This window comes from Xiphophorus maculatus, chromosome 5 (genome assembly GCF_002775205.1).
Source record: "Xiphophorus maculatus strain JP 163 A chromosome 5, X_maculatus-5.0-male, whole genome shotgun sequence".
In the NCBI taxonomy this organism is placed as follows: Eukaryota; Metazoa; Chordata; class Actinopteri; order Cyprinodontiformes; family Poeciliidae; genus Xiphophorus; species Xiphophorus maculatus.
In genome coordinates, this window is record NC_036447.1 from 29285880 (window position 1) to 29305592 (window position 19713).

A 19713-nucleotide genomic window follows, 5' to 3' on the forward strand; every position below is an offset into this window, starting at 1 on the left:
TGAACTGCTACCAACACAGTTCTCTGTATGGAAAGTCGTATCATTGACAAAAACCAAAGTACTTCTTCATATCAAGCTAAAAATCATCCAAGTCATAATGGATAATTTCTGAAAACGGTGATATAAAACAGGAAATATAAGCTGGTTACACCTCCATCACCTTAACTTACTGTTTTCATCTTATGATAGTCAGAGAGAGAGAGAGAGAGAGAGAGAGAGAGAATACACCGGGTTCAAAACTTTCTACTTTACCAGAACATCTGTCAAAACTAAATCTGAAATAACTCCCAATCATATTTCATGTGGAATGAATGATACTCTCAGTGCACATGGTGTGTTGTTTTTGTACAGTCACATGTTAACAGCCTTTCATTCATATTACAAAGAGCCCAGCCATGGATCCATTTTCACCTGAATATTTCAGCACTTTGTTGCACACAGTCCAGGCTGCCAGAAGGACAAAATACATTCCTATTCATAAAAAAAAATCTAACACTGCAGAGCTAAAATAGCATGCAACGCCCAACAACTTGATTCCTAAAGAGCAAACAGCTGCTGTTTGACTGCAGAGTACTGAGTGTCACCATTTTAAATTGTAAAAGAATATCATTTTAAACAGTAAGGACCATGATCGTTTGGCTAAAAACAAGACTTATTACAAGACAATTAAGCACAAGAAAGGAGAAACATTCATCAAGGATCATTTGTTGGACATTCCAAGCTGACATCGACGAAATGTTTTGAAATGCAGAAAATTTCTGTGCAACTTTTGCAGGAGGTTTTAGGCTAAAGGGGGGTACAAAACTTAACTCACGTATTCTGCTTAATTTTAAACCAATAAAAAAGTTATTGGTGTGAATTTCAAGGTCACTTAATGTTCTTCTAGATTAAGTTATTTATTTTGAACATTTTTGCCGACATCTTTATTCAGACATCCCTGTTCTGTTACTTCTGCCATGTGTGCAAATAATTTGACAAAGGTTGATCACATCTATCCTACCTGAGATATAAAAATGAATTTAATATGCAGGTTTTAAAAAAAAACAAGTTTTATGATATTACAAAGTCCCAAAGTGCATTACTTGGAGGTTGAGCAATTGATGCCTTGTAATAAATACTTAACTTTTTTTTTCTACAAACTTCTGACAACTATAACATCACATGTAAACATTACAGTTTCATTGTCTTTGTCAGTGATGCTCGTCACTAGAAACTAAATCTTTAGTGTTGTTTAAAGGGCTCAACCACTGCCTACTTAAACACTTTGTAACTTTACTTTTCGTGGCATCTACACGTATTCATCAGAGGGAAGAGGATTTTCTCCTGGCTGCAGACATAACAGCGATTTAGATATTGATCATCGTTAAAAAAAACAAAACAAAACAGATCTTTACATTTATAAGGCGTCGTGAAGACACATGGGCTACAATCCAGCCCATGTTAACCTGGTTAACCACATGCAGCTAGTCCAGTATGTTTCTCTGCTTAGTGCGTCTACATTTTGACATTTTTAAGGATTTAAATCGTATTTTACGGACATAAAGTGACTCGACTGGAGCGTTGTGAAGGCTGTGCAGAAGGAGAAATGAATATAGTTGAAGAAAGATGAGCAGAACTCCAGATATCCAGTTCATGCGCTCTTGTGATTAACTCCCCGCAGTTAGCATGCTCGGGATGCTAGTGAGCTTTGTTCAGGAAAAAAAAACTCAAGTCAGACCGAGAGAATTAAACCAAAATAAGACTTTTCATGTTCTTTCAGAGCCCTTTAACACCACTTTCAAAATACTGCGTTAAGTTAGCGATGCTAACGGATAGCCACCGAGCTAATGCTAGTTGATGCTAGGCCCCTCTGTTCACTGCTGAACGGAGCAGTTGTGATCTTGCACTGGACTGTTTTTACCTGGTGGATGTGAAGAAGGAAAGAGCAGAAGCCTCCGCTAATTCCGTCGGGCCGCGTAGATCCAGGGCGATGTATCCATGGAAGCTCGACACTGGAAGCCAACGCTTGATTCCCTCCCTTCAGCAGCAGCAGAAGCAGTCGGCTTGCACCTGACTATCCGAGGCTAACGCGTTAGCACGACCGGTTAGATGAGCCAAAAACACCGCTAACGTTAGCTGCTCGCTTATACTGGGTGGTCTGCCCGAACCCTTGGCTCGGTTCTTGTAGAGTTCAGCTTATGGTGGTCTCGGGTCGTTACGAGGGGGAAAGCACACCGCTGAGACCAAACTGCGCGTCAGTTGCCGGTGTTTTTTAGCCGTTTACAGGCTCCTCAACAAGCGCCTGGTTTGCTCGTCTCTACCGACAGGAAAGAGTGGTTGTCGCGAGGTGATGACGTCACGGTTTTGTTTGCTCCACTGCGCCGCAATGTGACGTAGTAATATTTATAAAAATAAAAAAAACAATTATATTGCCATTATTATACGTTTAACGCATCACAATTCTTACATGGAGCCAGCAAGACACAGAATAAATATTATGTTAAAGAAATCTCATAGAAATTATACCTAGACGAATAAATGAATGATAATAACAATACTAGTAATAGTTGTCAGAATAAAAATTAAAATAAAGGTGCATACGGTGGTATAAAATGGCAGCAAAGTACAGAAAATAATCCATAGATATACATGTCAGGATATAATTGCCATATATATATATATATATATATATATATATATATAAGCTGATTGGTGAATGTAAGTAACACTTCGCAGAATAGTTAGATTGCAGTGACAAGTAGATTTGCTACATTATCTTGAAAATTATAAGAAAGTGTGAATTCAGTTTATTGATATTTTCAAAATGGAGTAAGGATGTAAACCAGAAAATAAAGTAAAAGTAAAAAGTGAACAAATCTTAAAACAAATACATTTTGTAATAAAGCAGTGCACTTTTAATATTTACTATACATAAAACGTAGATTTTGTCATAGTTTCAGTTCCAGCTGCTGTCTTTACTTATTAAAGGTTGTGAAGGTGAAAGGTCTTATAAGAAAACCCGTTCATCCTCTCCCTACCAAATCTCTCTAGCTCCATCAAGACATCAAGGAATTTCAAATAATCGTAAAACATGTCAAATCAGGCGGCGTTTATAGGAGTGTGTAAAAGTTTGAACCATTTACAATGTTCAGTCAGGATTTCCATGTAGCCCTGAGGCATTTTCTGCTTGTTCGACTTCACTTTCACTTAAAAATTTGTTTTCAATATAAACTTTTGGGCAAGATTTATTACAGTTCCACAGTTCATCCATAGTGGACAGCTTGTTGGATTCCTACAGTAAATAGTCGTGTTTTTGGTGTCAAAAAGAAGAAACTGAAAGAGCAAGAAGAGAGTTTGGAATTCAAATTGTGAAAATTTAAGGAAAGAAGCTTCACTTTGGTGTTGTTGCGCTGTCTGTGAAGCTATTCAACCTCTGGTCTGATGGTTTAGGGTGAAGAGTTCACATATAGAGAGGGTGCGGTGACACCCTGCTTCTACACCTGCTGGCAAGAAAAAAAGGATGCTTTCAGAGGAAGGGAGTCGCCTGCTGGTAGTTTTCTGAGCAGATTTGACATGTTGTTGTCTTCCTGTCAGCTGCAGAGACCGCCTTCTGACCAAACAGCAGCGGAGGAGAGGAGAGTCTCATCCAGAACTCCACCTCAGTCTCTTTCAGTCTCCACTGTACTGACGCAGAAACGATTTGCTCAGGTTCACATGAGCTGCTTTGATGCAGATCTACTACTGCTGAAGATAAACATGAAGTTCTGGAATGGAAGGGAACTAAAAAGACAAATCAAAAGCATATAAATGACTGTAAAGGAGAGGCAAAACACTCTTTAGGAAACCAGATGAGAAGTCCAGAATCTTTATTTTTAAGCACTTTCATTTGCTTGGACCACTGATCTACATAAACATACTAGCTCCATTACCCATAAAATTGCGAAAATTTAAATTACAAGAAAAACTAAATGGAAAAGGGCCAATTTTGAAGAAACACACGTTGTCCATATACCGTTTTGTGTTGGGATGAGGTGGTTTTTCAGACACATGGTAACATACTACTGACAGAAATGACAAAGAAGATGACAGGAGGTCAAAGGAAGATGATGGTTTATATTTGCGTTGTTTTCAGACAATGTGCAGCTGACTCCACCAGAGCTCTCACTTCACCACACAGTTCATAAAAAAAATGTGTGTCATTTGAATGTGTTAAATAGGGCTGTCACAATAATCAATTGCATGATAAATTAAAACAAATTCAATAATTCCCATTGGCATGATTTGTTGTTTATGTCTTTTTTCTCTTTCAAACAAAAACTGGATGATAAAAGTCTTTAGTTTGGTGCTTTGGTCTCTGTGTGACAGAATCACTTCTTTAGAGATATTTCTTTGTTCATTTATTGTTTTTTTTAGCAGATTTACTTTTCAGGCATAAATCTCATACTAAATGTCTGTAATTAATGACAAAACTGTTGAGTAACTATCAGCTCACAGTCTGTAAATGAATCCAGCCAATCAATGACGGTAGATCTGTGCGGTCTTTAAGCTGTAGTTTACTTGAATATTAGGATTTAGTCAATTCTTTGTGCTTATTAGTGGATTAATGATTAATGAGTGATTGCAGACTTAACTATTCTTCACTAAAGAAGACAGCATGATTGTGAGATCCAGTTCTGCATCCTGACCAACACTCAGAGAGTCAAACTGGACAAGGTTTGTTAGTTTCATTTGAGTGGACGGGTCCTGAATTTCTTGAAGGATGCTACAATAACCTGAAACATCCAGCATCACTTATTTTTACATGACAAATTAAGACAGTCAGAACATTGTGAATAAACATACAGACGACCCAGAAAGGGAGCAATTTGCATGATGCTTCCAAATTTATAAACTCACGCACGCTGAAAAAGGCTTAACTCCTTTCAGCATTTTGAGCCTCCTTATATTCTTTTGTTTTCTTTTTTTTTTTAGTTGTGGATTAGCGTACAGCTTAAGTTAAACATAGAGTGCCAGCATTGGTTAGGTTTGGCTTGCAGTAATTTTCATGCCCTGCCCGCGGATCCTCGGGGGAGAGTCTGAAACCCTGAGATATCACGAACGGCGAGCATGTGATCCTGGGAAGTGTGCAGCCGAGGCCAGCGTGGAGTCAGTGAGATGAAAAGCACACCCTGGAAACAAAGGAGGGCTGTTGATGTCCTCACTTTGTTCCCAAATGCTCTTAAACCAGGTATTTCGCGGTGGTTCATTTAGCTCTTGGTTCGCTGAGGAAGCCAGTCAGTTGCACTCCTAAAATTAGGGAGTATATTTGCGGACTGTTCCAGATGGATTCAGAAACAGATTGGCTAAAGAAAACCTGAAGGGGGAACATTTCACGTTCCTTGTGTTTGCATTTTACACAGTCTCAACTTTCCTGGAAAGCGATGCCATTCTTATTCTCCTGCTCTGCTCACGGTTATCATACAAATGCAGGACACGGCGCCTAGGTGTTAAAAGCACACACAAATCTGTCTGATGTTGTCCAAATCCTGTGGGAAATCATCTCTCTAAAGCCGGAGACAGGCTCAAAACAAAACCGAGGTGTAGTGAAGTCTTCTACCGTGACAAAAAACACACACGGATCCTCTGGTGTGTCATGTTTGCATCTGAAACGTTAACCAAGCTAACATCGTAGCTCCTTAAATCAAACTATCAGGGAACACTGGTGTGTCTGGCAAACGTATAAAGTGATAACATAACTGGTAGCAACATCTGGGCAGACGCTGATTCAGTCAAAAAAAAAGGAACAAACATGAACAAAATAGAATTCACAGAGAAAATAGGATTTCTGGTACCCATCCTCTGGAGAAAAACGTCTTATTTCTCTCACTCTTCTGTACGCTTCTTCTCTCACCTGGTGCAGTGAAAATTTGATGAAAATCAATCAGAAGTTGTGTTTAATGAGAAGCTGTAGCTTTGCCAGTCTGGCCACAATCAAATTCTTCCATAAAATGTTCTGCTTTCTGCAAGCAGCAACCAGAATGAGACCAGTTTTAGGAATGAGATTTGGTGCAATGGCAAATGTTAGGAGGAAAAGCAAAGCGGCCCTTTATCAAAAACATTCAAGAGAATATTATTTTTTAGGGTTACTAAAAACTTGAGGATAGAACATAATATGATAGATTTTCCAATAAACACCAAATAAAATTGGAGAATATTGGATCAGATTGAAAGTGAGTCGGGGGTCAGTTTTGTGTGAGCAGTGACTCAGGCCTGCGGCGCTGTGTTTGCAGCCAGAGCCTCGTTTCTCATTTGTATTCATTGCTTTGGATTGTCTGTTCCCGCGCCCTCAGACCCTCCCCGGGTGTGAATGTAATCAGCTTTGCACAAACGGCCATCAGACGGTCAGACTCAGAGAGGAAAGCAGACAGGCTCAGCAGCGGATTTTCAACACTGGACTGGACCAGACGCTGAAGCCCGAGGTTTAGAAACACTGGGATCGCTTGGAAAGTTCCAAATGTTGAAAAAGGACCAAATTTGGAAATTAGCGTTAGCATTTAATGAGGAAGAAAATAGTAAAATTGGGTGTTGCTGCCATCCATCTGTCTGTTCATCCATGTGTTCATTCATCTGTTCGTCCATCCATCCATCCATCCATCCATCCATCCATTGATAGATAGATAGGTTTGGATCATTATGGAGCCAGAGGAATCTATCCAATGGGATTATAGGAGGGTTTTGTTGTGGAGCTATAGCAAACTGAAGGTCATCTTGGGAGGGCAAAGAGCTAAAAGCACGAGCCAAACGATGTGGAACCAAAGCCAGACTCAGGCTTGTGGGATTTATGTCACGAAACTCTATATAATGAAAGATCCATCCAACCAATAGTCTGCATGAAGGACAGCACAGCACATCGTCTCTTCATCGGGACACTTTAATCATGGAACTGAAGAGCTTCACAAGCCAAACAAAGCTCCACACGTTTTATATTTACAGAAATGTCACAATAACACATTTTGGCAGTGAAATATTTACAGTGCGAGTTCACGTCCGACACTGCCTGAATCGGAAAGAACTCACATCTGCATCAGTGTTTACTCGTTCACATCCGACAACTTTTACAGGCAAAACCGGCGGGGAAGAAAATCTGTGAGAAGCATCAGGCGATCGGAGGAATTTAGTCCAGATATTCATCTGGTACCTCTTATCTGATCAACAGTCGCTGTTTAGCGGGCCGCTTCGGCGAAGTGGCCAATAATTTATCAAAAGCCTCGGAAGCCGGAGTCTCATCGCTTCGACGACTCAGAGACTTAGAATAAAAACGATCTCTGTGTAAATCCAGAGCTGTTCTGCAAACGATAACAAACAGATGTTCTCCGTCATGCCTGCCCACAGTCATTACAACCTGCAGCTGGAGGGAGTCATGTAACATTTGAGCAAGAGGAAAAGCCACCGGGGGAGCAGTGAGCAGTTGTCTGGAAGGGTTGGGGAAGGTTATTTTCCCATTACACGCCGAGCTGAACACACACAGACCAACTGTGTGAATCTAGAGACACCGAGGACACATTTGGTTGAGATTTTTTTTTTCATCCCCTGTGTTTTATGTGTAAAAGATCAGTTGAAATGTGCATTGAAACACTGTGCGTGGATCTGAATGAAACACATTGAACAAAGCGTAAGTAATGACATCGTTAGTAGCAGTTTATCTCCACCGAGGGACGACCAGGAGGCATTGCTCCATCCGAGCTCTGAGGTGCAGCTCCTTAGAGACGGACGCTTCGCTGCGCCGTGTCCAGCGCATCACTGTTGTCTCCTGACTGGAAATGAGCACCTCCGGATTGGGGAGAAACGGTCAAGAAAGAGTTAGAATATGAAAGATGGAAGCAAAGCACGGCCTGGGATGTGTCATCCTCTAACCTGTAATGGAGAAACAAAAGGAGCAAGAGTCAGACCTGGACTGAAAGGTTAAAAACAGGCATGTGGAGTTTAAATGAGCAACAAAAACACCCGCATCCATAAAAAAATTCCTGGTAATTCACATTGGAGGTTATTTGGTCATTGAATATCTGGGAATGGCTAAAATTAGCGATTACAACAGGCATGCACACTTGCAAGTGTGGTGCAACCTAACCCTGGAACGGTGCTGCTTTACTGGAAGCATAATGGCTAATTTTGAGTATTTGAATAATAGAGTATCTGGTGAAAGTACAAGTATCCAAGTACTCTGGTGACAAGTACAGCTTTCCTCTGACTACAGATCATTTCCACCCATCGGTTTGATGGAATTTTAGGAATAATTATGATAGAATTATGGGATATTATTAGATGAACAACTTTCTCTTAGATGGAGAGACAGGAAGCTCAGTCTGTGGCAGTGGCAGCTAGTAATGGTGCTTCAGGTGGCAGCTGCTGGAAGCTGACACAGCTTAGTAATGTCAGCATGTGAAAACTGCCATTTACTCCATCAAGTAAGAGCCAGTGAAAATAGTACAAGTCTTAATAACCAATTTGTGACCTCTTTATTTTTTGCTTTGGTTTTGCAGTGAACAGATTCTTCGTTTTCTTCCTGCTCAACACATTTTCGCTTCAGTTGGCGGTTCGGTTCCCATCGAGTGGAGGGAACAGGTTGAAACTCGACCAGTTTGACTCTGAAATACTCAAACGGAAATGTTTACCTCTGGTTTTTAGGATTGTCTGTTTATGAGGTTAGTGTTGGACTGAAGTGTTTCTTATTTTGAAAAAAATTCTCTTGCTTAACTTGCTTCGGGAGGGGAAAAAAAACACCTTAAAAGCAGGTTCAGCCACAGTTGATTTGCTTCTTTTGCTCCCTAATGTGAAGCTCTGTTTTGCATTTGCTCTGCATATTAGGGCCATTGTAGATAGAAAAAGAAGAGGAGTGAATTTCCACCAAAAATCCCAGAAATGTTTAGATTAATCTCAGAAAGTTTTGAGAAAAAATAAGGACATTTCCAACCTTGAAAAGTTGAAAATTTGCTACAAAAAAAACCAAACTTTCAATTTCAAAAGTCAAAAAAATGTCTTAGAAAATTCTGTTTTTTCCAGAATATTTCTGAGATTAATCTAAAAATTTGACTTACTCCTTTTTTTCCCCTTAGCTACAAGCAGTCGTAGTTTTGCTTGAGTATTTCCTGGGTACTGGGTATTTCCCAGGTTTGACCAACAGAGCACAGCTGCTGCAGAGGATGGCATCGCATTGTGCAACAGCGGCAACAGCATCACGTATACTTCTGTTTTGAGATCTGTTACATAACCCCGTGTGTGTACAAAGAGGCGGCTAACCTTTAGTCGGCTTTGGGAGCAAAAGCCTGGGAAAAAAAACAGCCTGTAAACGAGATTGGTCAACAGTCAGCCGACTGGACCTTGACCTCACTTCCCAGCGCTTCCAGTAAAGCAGCACCGTTCCAGGGTTAGGTTGCACCACACTTCCAAGTGTGCATGCCTGTCGTAATCGCTAGCAGATGTCAGGAGGGCTTGTGCTCCCAGACACAAGAGATGACGAAAGTGTCCACAGTTCGCTGGTCACAGCCAGGCCCAAAAGCAGCAGTGTGCATCACAACAAACACATCACAGTGACAGTGTGGGTTTATTGTGCCAGAACCTGCATGTTATTAATTCGCTGGGACATGGGGAGTGCTGCTAATAGTCGATATTTAGGGCTTCTGGGGCTGCAGCTTGTCGCTTCATTGATCATTTTTCACTCTGTGGCTGTTCTAAATAAACCGCTTTTCCATAAGGACTAGAGGAATTTGAAAATGTCCATAAATGCATTTTTATAATATCTATCCATATTCTCTATTATTTGGATTAGTAAATACATTGGAAGTCTCAAGTTTGACCATTCCTTCAGCTCTGTCCTTCAAGACGTCAGACTGTCTTTCAATGATTAACAGTTTCTCAGGCTTTTAGGGTATTTTTGTGTTTTTCCGTTCAGTTTTACTGCTTTTTAAAATCATTTTCAGTTAATTTTCAGAAAATCATTTCTTTTTTTACTATTTGTTCAGCTTTCTACCTCCGTCATTCAGAGATCAAGTAAATTTAGACTTTTAGGCATTCTCTTTTTGATTGGATTAGGCATTCTTTCCAGTTTTTTCAGTTAAAGCTGCAGTAGGGAACTTTTATGAAAATGTTGTGGTTTTTTAATTTTTTTTTACAACTGTAACATGGAAAGATAATCTATGACAACACACATGGAGTTCCTGTGTCTCCTCCTCGTGGTCCCTCTCTCACATTACACCCACATGCAGATGCTGAAGCTCGCAGCTCCGCCCCACGGAGAACCCCCCACCCCCCCGCCCCACCCCCCCCCTTAAGAATATGACATATAAAAAGACTGAAATAAAAACGGAGTTACAGAAATAAAACTCAAAATAAAATAAAATAAAACATCATTATGAAATAAATTAATGAATAAATAATAATAATAATAATAATAATAATAATAATAATATATAAATTCTGAGATAAACAAATAAAATAAGTACAACTGATTCCCATTAAAATATATTTTTAATATAATTTTTTTTTATGTCATAAATGTTTTTGCTTATATCTTTGATTTAGTGATCAAAACCAGGTCATTGTTTGTCATTTGCCTGCAACGCAATCACTTTATCACAGATTGATAAAGATATATAAACAGTTATTTATAAAGAACTAAATGTTTAACTGCATGTCCAAGTTGTTTTTGTTTTGTTTTTTTTACATGATCGCAGTTTTTACAGGTGGCAGATGCCTCGGAAAGCTGTGATCAGTTTTTACAGAGCAACACTGACCTCTGCTGGACAAACTATTTCATCACACAGAGCTGCCAGAGAGAAGCCAGGAAAATATTCCCCACCATAAACATTTCCTTCATGAAGTCCAGGTTTACATGGAGAAATAGTTAGGTGAGTAAATGTGGTGATTTATTTTTGACAGGAAACGCTTACAACTATAACCTCTCGTTTATTTATGACTCTTGTTACTGTAACAAAAATAGATGAAACCTACTGTTTTTCTCCATCCACTGGTCCAGTTCGTCCATTTCCAGTTCCAGCACAGATGGCACGTCTTCTTCGAACATTGGCCTGACACACACACGCACACACACACACACACGCGGTTTGCCTTCAGAAAACCTCGGAGGATTGCGAGAAACATTTCAGACGTTTATTCTGACCACAAGAGTAGCACACCAGCTAGGTTGCATTAACAGGAAATTACAGCACCAGGGTAACGTTTTTGCAGAACCGTGGACAGAAAAGATCTTTTTGCCTGATAGCCGACAGCAGACGGTTCAACTTACATAGGGACCTTCTCTGAGCTTGGTCCGTCTAAGTGTGGGTCTTCTTTTGTAAGCTCTGGAAGAGAGGCCAAAAAGATAAGGTCACTTTTAGCACAACAAAATAAAAAAACAAAAACAAAACAGAATTACTGTCACAAATCTAGAAAAGTTACACTTGTTTTGACTGATACCGTTTGTACGGTTTGATCATAACCTCTGGTTTGACTTTGGGGTAAACTGAAGGACTGAAATGAGCAAATATCAGGAAAGCCCTACATGTTAGTCTAGTTAATTAAAACTAACAAAATAATGACTGAAATGGAGAAAATAATTTGTTAACTGAAATAGAAACCAGCGATTGGTGGGGAAAGGCTAACAGGGACTATATGGTGCATTTGTAAAACTAGCTAAAACATACTGAAGTTGTAGATGCAATATCCTTCGTTTTTGTGTTCATTTCACATCAATTCGAAATGCTAAGAAATAGATTAATTCATTTCCCACCCACCCAATAATTGAATTCATTTTTAAAAAATGAATTCAATTCATTTTTGAATTGAATTGAGTATTCATTACCCATTTGATAATTACGTAATCACAACACAATATTTTGACCTTTTGAAAGTATTTTTGAATTACAAATGAACCAAAGTGTGAAAAAAACTATTTAACTAGTAATAACTAATACGAACTAGCAAACACACTCTAAAAACTAATGAAAGCTAACAGAATTACACAAAACAAAATAAAACTAAGCTACAATGAAGAGCCCAAAACTATAATAACCCTGGTTCTAAATGAACATGGCATGTTATTTTCAACAGGACTGTGGAAACTCAACACAATAACTATAGGTTGCATAAATCTGACCTCTGTGGAAGAGTGGTAGGAAGGTACAGAAGAAGCTGCTCTCCTCAAATATGAGACCAAAATGTAACTTTTTGTAAGACAGGAAGGTAACAATGCATGGAGGTGGCTGACCACACCATCCAGTGAAGCATGGCAGTGGCTGCATTATGCTGAGGTGCATTTCTTCATTTGAGATTGAAAAGCTAGTTAGAGTCAACAGGGAGACGTGAGACGCTAAAGCAGGGGTCTCAAACTCGCGGCCCGCGGGCCAACTGCGGCCCTCGGGACGATAGTTTGTGGCCCCCGCCTTAATATGAAAGTTTAACGTTAGTGCGGCCCGCAAGTTTGATATAATTGGCACTTTTCAGTGTTGTGTGCGGAGCTGAGTATATTGCTCTCGGGGGCGGGACATCGGCCGGGCCTATTTGCATTTTCTATTTGTCATTATTTGCATGCGGTACATGAGCAATTTCCGCGGCTGCTCCCGCTTCACGTGCTTCAGCATCCAGTCTAGACCCGGAAGTTGCTGATCAGTGTAACGTAATTAAGGTTAGGCGCTGTAACGCTTGGGTTGTGTTTAAGGGAGGAGAGGAGGCGGCAGATTCGTCAGGACGGTCAAAAACTCACAACCACACTGGTACTGGGAATTCCACAGTGTTGTCCTTTAATAAATACGCTCTTCACCAACCTTACAAAGCCGGTTGAACGGCTGCTATATTATCAGACATGAAAATTGAGCAGCGTCCAAACAACCCGTAACATTACTGAAAAGTTAGGGAGCTAACATGTCCGTCTAGCACGTTTCTCCCACGCTCTCTACAGAGAAGCCGTGGCGCATACTTCTGACATCATTAGCAATACTAGGGTATCTTAAAGAGACACTACACAATTACGGCTGTTACAGCGCCTGACTACGGCCAAATATGGTAATAGGCAATCAGAAAGGTTCGGCTGAGGAGACCGTGTGTGTGAATGCGGCCCAGCCTCACCCAGACTCTACCTACAGCGGCCCCCGGGTAAATTGAGTTTGAGACCCCTGCGCTAAAGCCAGGACAGTCCTCTAACGGAATCTGTTACAGCTGAATGTTGGGCGTAGAACATCAGTCCTGAACATCCAACCAGAGCCGCAGCAAAAGGTTCAGATCAAAACATTCATGTTTAAATCTCCTGGACCAAAGTCTAATGAAGATTTTTAACATTTGAAATGCACAGTTGTAGCTGAAGGAAGCTGTGGCTCTCCCTACATCACAGGGTTAAATACATATGCACACCACACTTTTCAGATTTTTGTTTGTAAAAAAAAAAAAAAAAAAAAAAAAAAAAATAGGATATGAACAGATATCCTGTCAACTCTGGTTACTGCTCAAAATGTCAATGTTGGTCTAAAGGCCTAAAATACACCCAGTTTCCTTAACAGTGACTCAGTTTGGATGCTCACTGTTAAAGTTTACAACATGACTAATAGAAGAAGGAACAAGTGCAGTTTGTTTGACAGAGTTCCTCTAAAATAGAACATGACAACAGAAGGTTTGCAAAATGGCCACTGAATGTAGCAGTTTTTAGTAAATGTTATTTATGTTTGGTGAAATCCAAACAGACGATTTCAGTGCAAACACGTCTCATGAGTTATTAGTGTTGGGTTTTTTTTTATGACAGTCTAGTTTTATTAAGTTGTGACTTTTTGTTTGTCTAATTCAGTTTGTTTTAAACAATTTTTTGTGTTTTTGATATTTATTAGTTGAATATTGGTTAATTTTAGTTTAGTTTTTAGTGTTTATAGTAATAGTTTTAGGTTTTTTATAGTTAATTTTCAGGTGGAGAATTTAAAAAGGTCAAAGTATTGTATTGTGATTGTGTAAACAACGATTGGACAATGAATACACAACAGAAGAAACCATTAAAAAAAAATTTATTTAATCATTGTTGAACAAGAAGCTGACTGGTGTTTTCTCTCAACTTTTCCGGTCGCCATTTTGCGGACTAGTGTTTGCGACACCAGGAGGATTATGGGATACCATAATTTACTGATAACTGACATGTTTTGGAGAAAAGTACAATTTCACATCAGTGGAAAGGCTAATTAATAGATTGATAAACACAAAATCTAAGGATATTATATCTATAAAAAGTATTTTGATTAATTTTATAATTGCATGATATGTTTTCTCTCTCATTAATTAACATTTTTATTTTTTTTACATTAACAAAAATATTTCCTCAATTTCAGTTTTCATGGTTTTGTGAGTTTTAGTTAACGACTACAATCTTATTACCAGCTCCAAAGCACGGTGGTGGAGGTGTGATGATTTGGGCTTGTTTGACAGCCAGACTGCTGGGGAAAATTGCTCTATTGTTATTGCTACAAACTATTTTGTAATAATAATAACAATAATAATAAATCATTTCATTTATAAAGCCCTTTATATCTTCAATTGAAATCCCAAGGTAGTCTAGACTGGCAGCTGAAACCTCCTTCAATGGCCTAATTAAATCCCAGACCTCAACCAGACCGAAAAGTGGTAGTGCAAACTTAAGAGCTGTAGATTTAAAAAAAATAATACAAAAATAAAGTGAGATAGAAAGACTGCAGTCGTTGCTGTAGGACGACCTAAGCTATTCGATCACCAGATTTTTCCGCTGTTTGATTTTGTTGCTTACTTACTAAAGTCAGCGTGGAATCTGTTAGGTCTGAATGATCTTTGAACCTGAGATCATTTTAGATATGCCTTCATGCATAAAACCGTCAGAAAGGGAGAAGATATTATGTCAGTTTCATCAGTTTTGCAGCAGCAGCTTAAATCTGTCGCCATATGAATGTCTGTGAGGCTGGCATAGATAAAAAATGGAAACCTACACTGATGCAAGGTTGGTTGCAAACACATGTACATACTGTTTCTTTTATCTTTTTTCCCCCTGCTTATAGTTAACGTCTGAATGCTTGAAACTGAGGTTAAATTCCTCGTTTGTGCACACACTGTTGGTAAATAAACTCTGATTCTGATGTTTTAGATGTTTTGAGAATTCAAAAACGTGAACATTCACTTGAACCATGGACAGAAAAGACTAAACGTTTAGTCTCTTTATTCTGGTTCCCCATCGCAGCAGACTCACCTTGGTTCCCCGCTTTTTTACTGCACCTGCACCAGACGACAACGCCAGCGATAATGATGGCACCAACGATTATGCCCGCCACAACCGCACCAATCAGGATGAATTGGTCAAGAGTTTCATCGCCGTTATTCCCTGATTGATCATTCATAAGCACAATTTCTGGTGAAGTATCTGCAGAAATGTGTCAGAGAAAAGACTGTAGGACCAGATTTGATCAAGACGTTTGAGGCATTTTAGCACTTTGACTTTGAGGTTAGTTTTATGCATCCATCCACCTAGAACCACAGACATAATCCATACGATGCAAAACAAATAGCTCGACTTACCAGGTTCACCTGAACCAGATCCTTCAGGAACTTCAGCAGTAAATAAATAAAACAAAAATAATTAAGTAAAAAGAAATTGGAATCACAAAGAATGATCTAATAAAACAGAGAAGGACCTGTGGATTTACCTTCCGGTTGTGCTGTGTTTGTGGTGTTGTCATTATTCCCTGAAACAGGCAGAATCAACAGAAATGTGCTTTTATCAGTACAGTATGTGTCACACTGGAAAACACTGACAAACTCTCAGTTTCAACTTGAGACCTTCCAAGATGGAGAAGGTGAAGAAACATGAGCTTAAAGGCCCAGTTAACCCTTCGCAGTGTTTGTGCACCGTGGAAAATGTGGCCCAGAAACATCCACAGACTAGGAAAGCAGAGGAAGACTTGAAGTGACTTCCTTCTAGTTTAGGATCACTTAAAAAGCTGACAGGTTGTGTTGGGTTCCCTGTTTGTTCTGATTAATGTAATTTTACTTTCATTAAAGGATAAAATATTAATATTAAAAAGCAAACAATAACCTCCTATAATTAGGGGATATTTTGTTGTTATATTGTTAATTTTCAATTTAAAAGATGCATTATTTTAATCATAGTCAGAACATCACTTAGATTAACAGACTAAATTATTGTGTTATTTTCCAACATGACTCTTCAGGATTCTTATCACCACAAGCAGAATTCCTGCACAAATTAACCAAATTTGGGGCCATTTTTATTTGTTTTGCATCTTTTCTGTTGTTATGTATCAAAACATGTATCAAAGATACAACATGGTTTTAGACTGGGCAGCTCAGCTCAGTGTTTTTCTACATATAGAAATATCCATTTGAAATTATGCATAAACACACACGCACTCACGCCCACCCGCACACCCACACACATGTTTGCGCAGCTATCTTTGTGGGGACTTTCCACTGACTTCCATTCATTTCTACAGCCTAAATCTTATCCTAACCCTATCCATTACATATCTAACCCTAACCAACCAAAACTCAATTCACACCTTAGTCCTAAATCTGACCCCTGACCCAAAAACAGCGTTTCCCCTTGTGGGGACCAGGCTTCAGTCCCCACAAGGAGCAGTGTGTCCCCACAACGTAGTATATGGCAGGAAAATGGTCCCCACAAGGTATTAGAAACAAACACGCACACACACACACACACACACACACACACACACACACACACACACGCATGCACGCACACACACACACACACACACACACACATATGCCCACCCCCACACGAAAATAGTGAAACTACCACAAAATAAAGAAGGAAATGCCTTTGGTGAGATGTAGTAGTGCTCCCAGCCACTAAATCTGAAACTGTCTGTACGACTGGTAGGAAGTGGAATATCTTGAAAATATATTTTTATATATAATTTTGCAAGAGTTTCTGTATTGAAGCACCTTGAGAATGCATTTATCCTCAATCTGACTGATCAAAACAAACTGATCCTCCACTTCTCTCTTTGTTTGTCTGTTTCTGTCAATAAGTCACAATATAAACTGAAATATTCAATAGGATGAGACTGAATTTAGCAACGTGAAATATATTCTCCTATAACTATAAGGTTCGGTTTTAGTCTTACCAGAGAAACGTTATATACTTTCCGATCTGTATTGTACATATATGTTGGATCTCTTAGTCAATTTTACATAATGCGATTTGAGACAGAAAAATCTGGGAAAATGTTAAATCTTTCTGAAGACCAATATTCCCAGCACTGCCAGCTTTACTGAACAAATTTTTCTTTAACATAAGATTGTCACTTATTAGAAACAATATTAGAATCAATGCACAAAGTTAAACAGTGAGACTAACAGCAAAATCTGTCTGCATACATTCAATCAGCATTATTGCTTGGATGCTATTCTTTTGTCTTACCTGGAATAGTTGGAGGAGTTGAAGTAAAAACCTGACTTCTTGCTGTACTGTTGCTGTTTTTTGTTTGACTTGACGTCTCTTCTCGACAAAATGCTGCAATGAAACATCTCACATTACTTCAAGCACACTAACATGAATACAAAAACACACTGACTCTTTTTAGTAACACTAGGAAGCATCCTACACATTTTTATGACACACTAATCTAAGAAATCCGATTCATGGAATTGTCCTAATTTATTCTTCTCATAACAGAAAATTCTCTGTAAATACTGTAACTCAGAAAGTCCCAATCTAAACTATGGTGTTCCACATTTAAGGTCCCTCACTTTTTGAAATGTTTATGTGTTACAGTTTGTTATGGAGATGCACCGATTCAATATTAATATCTGTATGGGTCCCAATAATGAATATAAACTTCTAGGCTGGGTATCAGTGACAAAGTGCCAGGTCCATAAGGACAAATCTGTTCAGTCTAATTCTATCCTTTGTGCTCTGAGCGACGTCTGAGCTCTGCTTTTCTGTATCGGATCGGTATCGGCCGACACTAAACCTCAGATATTGATATTGGTACAGGAAGTGAAAAAGTGGATTGGTGCGCCACTCGTTGGGTGGCGTCATCAGGAGACAGGGCATTCACCTCAGAACCACTGAGGGAATTTCAATTGTATTTTAGTTTTGTCCTTTGAGCTCAACAAAGGAAAAGCTGAAGTTTTAGTTATTGTGGCAGACATTCCAATCGATACCAAAAAAACTGGGAACATATTTGATGTAAAGATACAAACCATCATCAACATCATCTGAAGGAAATTGCCAGAGTGTGGCCAGTTCTCTCCTAGTCCACAGCAGAGACTTTAGTTCACCTTTTTGTTAACAGTATTGCTCTGCTTTCTGGTCTTACTAAAACAATTAGGCCGCTCCCCTGCGACCTTGGAAGAATAAGGAGTTTAGACTGTGGATGAAAGGATTTAAAGGGTTTTGCGAGATGTCATGAAAGCCACAGAGAGGATCCTGACTTCTTGGGGTTTAGGGCTTAGAACTGACTGTAATACTATGTGCCAACAACGGAAAAGTGTTACAGATGTTACTTGGGCATGTTAGCAACTGAAAAGAAAAACTGATGAACAAAACACCATCAACAATGAGTCACACAGGAACTCTGGACTTCCGTCTGAACAACCAGCTGCAACAAAAATATATATATAAAAAAGAGAGTTACCAAGTTCACTAATTAAACAGAATGAAGGTGGCGTTTCCAAACAGGAGCCATTCCCAAAAGATTTCCGCTTTCTTCGTTTAATCTGATCACCTAATTATCTGAGCAGTCGGTGAGTTGTGAAATTTGGGACAGAGGAGTCAGGCTGGGGCTTATCTCAGGACAGAGAAAGCAGATTCCACAACGAGTTTCTGGCATGAAGAAGATTACGAGAAAAGAAGACGAACCTGGAAGGAAAAAAAGCCTTGTGCTTTCCGATGGAAGACCGCTCAGACCTGGACTTTTCAGCTAAAACTGGAAAATCATGTGGCAATAAAGTCATGGAGGATCAGAGCAAAAAAAAAAAAAAAAAAAAAAAGGGAAAGCAGCATGGGAGTGGAGACAGACAATGACAGAGCTGTTTTCTGTGACGCGACGGTTTGTCGGCCTACCTGTCCCGGTCAGAGCGCTGAGCAGCAGCAGCAGCAGGAACAGAGCCGGGGTCTTCAGCCGGGGGGCCGTCATGTTATCAAGCAGAGACACACACTGCCATTCTGAGTCTGTTTCCTCCTGTCCTGCCACAGCATCACACTTCCTGATCTGACTTAACGTTTTTTTCCCTTTTTTTTTAAACCAAGCCACACGAAACACACCCACAGACTCACGCCGACTGCTCTCAGATCTGATGCAACAAGCAGAGTGTGTGCTTGTTGCTACAAGTCTGACGGCTCCTGATCTGCACAGCGATCACATTCCTGTTAGTCAGGTCGGCAACGGCACCAAGGCGGAGTGGTGGGGGGCAGAGAGAGTTAACTTTGAGGAAGGAAGAACTCCTTCCAGAAATCGCTCGGCGAATGGCAGCAGGTCAGGTGCCTCCTGTCAAAGAGCCGCAGTGAGGCGCCTCTCAATTCACAGTTGTGTCCTTCCTGCAGGGTCCAGGAAGAACGGCGCGCGGTGGATTAGCAACCACGCATCCGAGGGTCATGCCGCTGTGATTATCTCTGGGGTCGCTGGCCTACTTTCAATAAAAAGACAAGGCTCCACATGGTTTTCTTCAAGGCAGGACGGCGACGGAGACGGGGCGTGTTTGAACACGACTCCTGCA

The 19713-nt window shown here is 39.8% G+C and overlaps 1 protein-coding gene across 3 annotated transcripts; it reads right to left on the reverse strand.

Moving 5' to 3' along the window:
• Nucleotides 1-6870: 6870 nt before the first annotated feature.
• Nucleotides 6871-19233, reverse strand: tmem154 (transmembrane protein 154). 3 transcript variants are annotated; one of them, XM_023333047.1, is made up of 8 exons: nt 19061-19233; nt 17414-17506; nt 15654-15692; nt 15526-15555; nt 15200-15331; nt 11261-11315; nt 10966-11042; nt 6871-7872 (listed from the first exon to the last, which is right to left on the reverse strand). In XM_023333047.1, exons 1-8 carry the CDS (start codon nt 19131-19133, stop codon nt 7868-7870), a joined length of 504 nt encoding a protein of 167 aa, XP_023188815.1. In that variant the 5' UTR covers nt 19134-19233; the 3' UTR covers nt 6871-7867. The 3 variants fall into 3 exon arrangements, with proteins under 3 accessions (XP_023188815.1, XP_023188814.1, XP_023188816.1); XM_023333046.1 differs by having other exon boundaries at nt 15200-15370; XM_023333048.1 differs by lacking the exon at nt 15526-15555.
• Between the last annotated feature and the right edge of the window lie 480 nt (nt 19234-19713).

Coding starts and splice junctions, on each gene's coding strand:
- tmem154 (XM_023333046.1), bottom strand. CDS start 19,133: ATGACGGCCCCCCGGCTGAAGACCCCGGCTCTGTTCCTGCTGCTGCTG. Junction 15,693..17,413: donor AACTCCTCCAACTATTCCAG/GTAAGACAAAAG, acceptor TGCCTGTTTCAG/GGAATAATGACAACACCACA. Junction 15,556..15,653: donor AAACACAGCACAACCGGAAG/GTAAATCCACAG, acceptor TTACTGCTGAAG/TTCCTGAAGGATCTGGTTCA.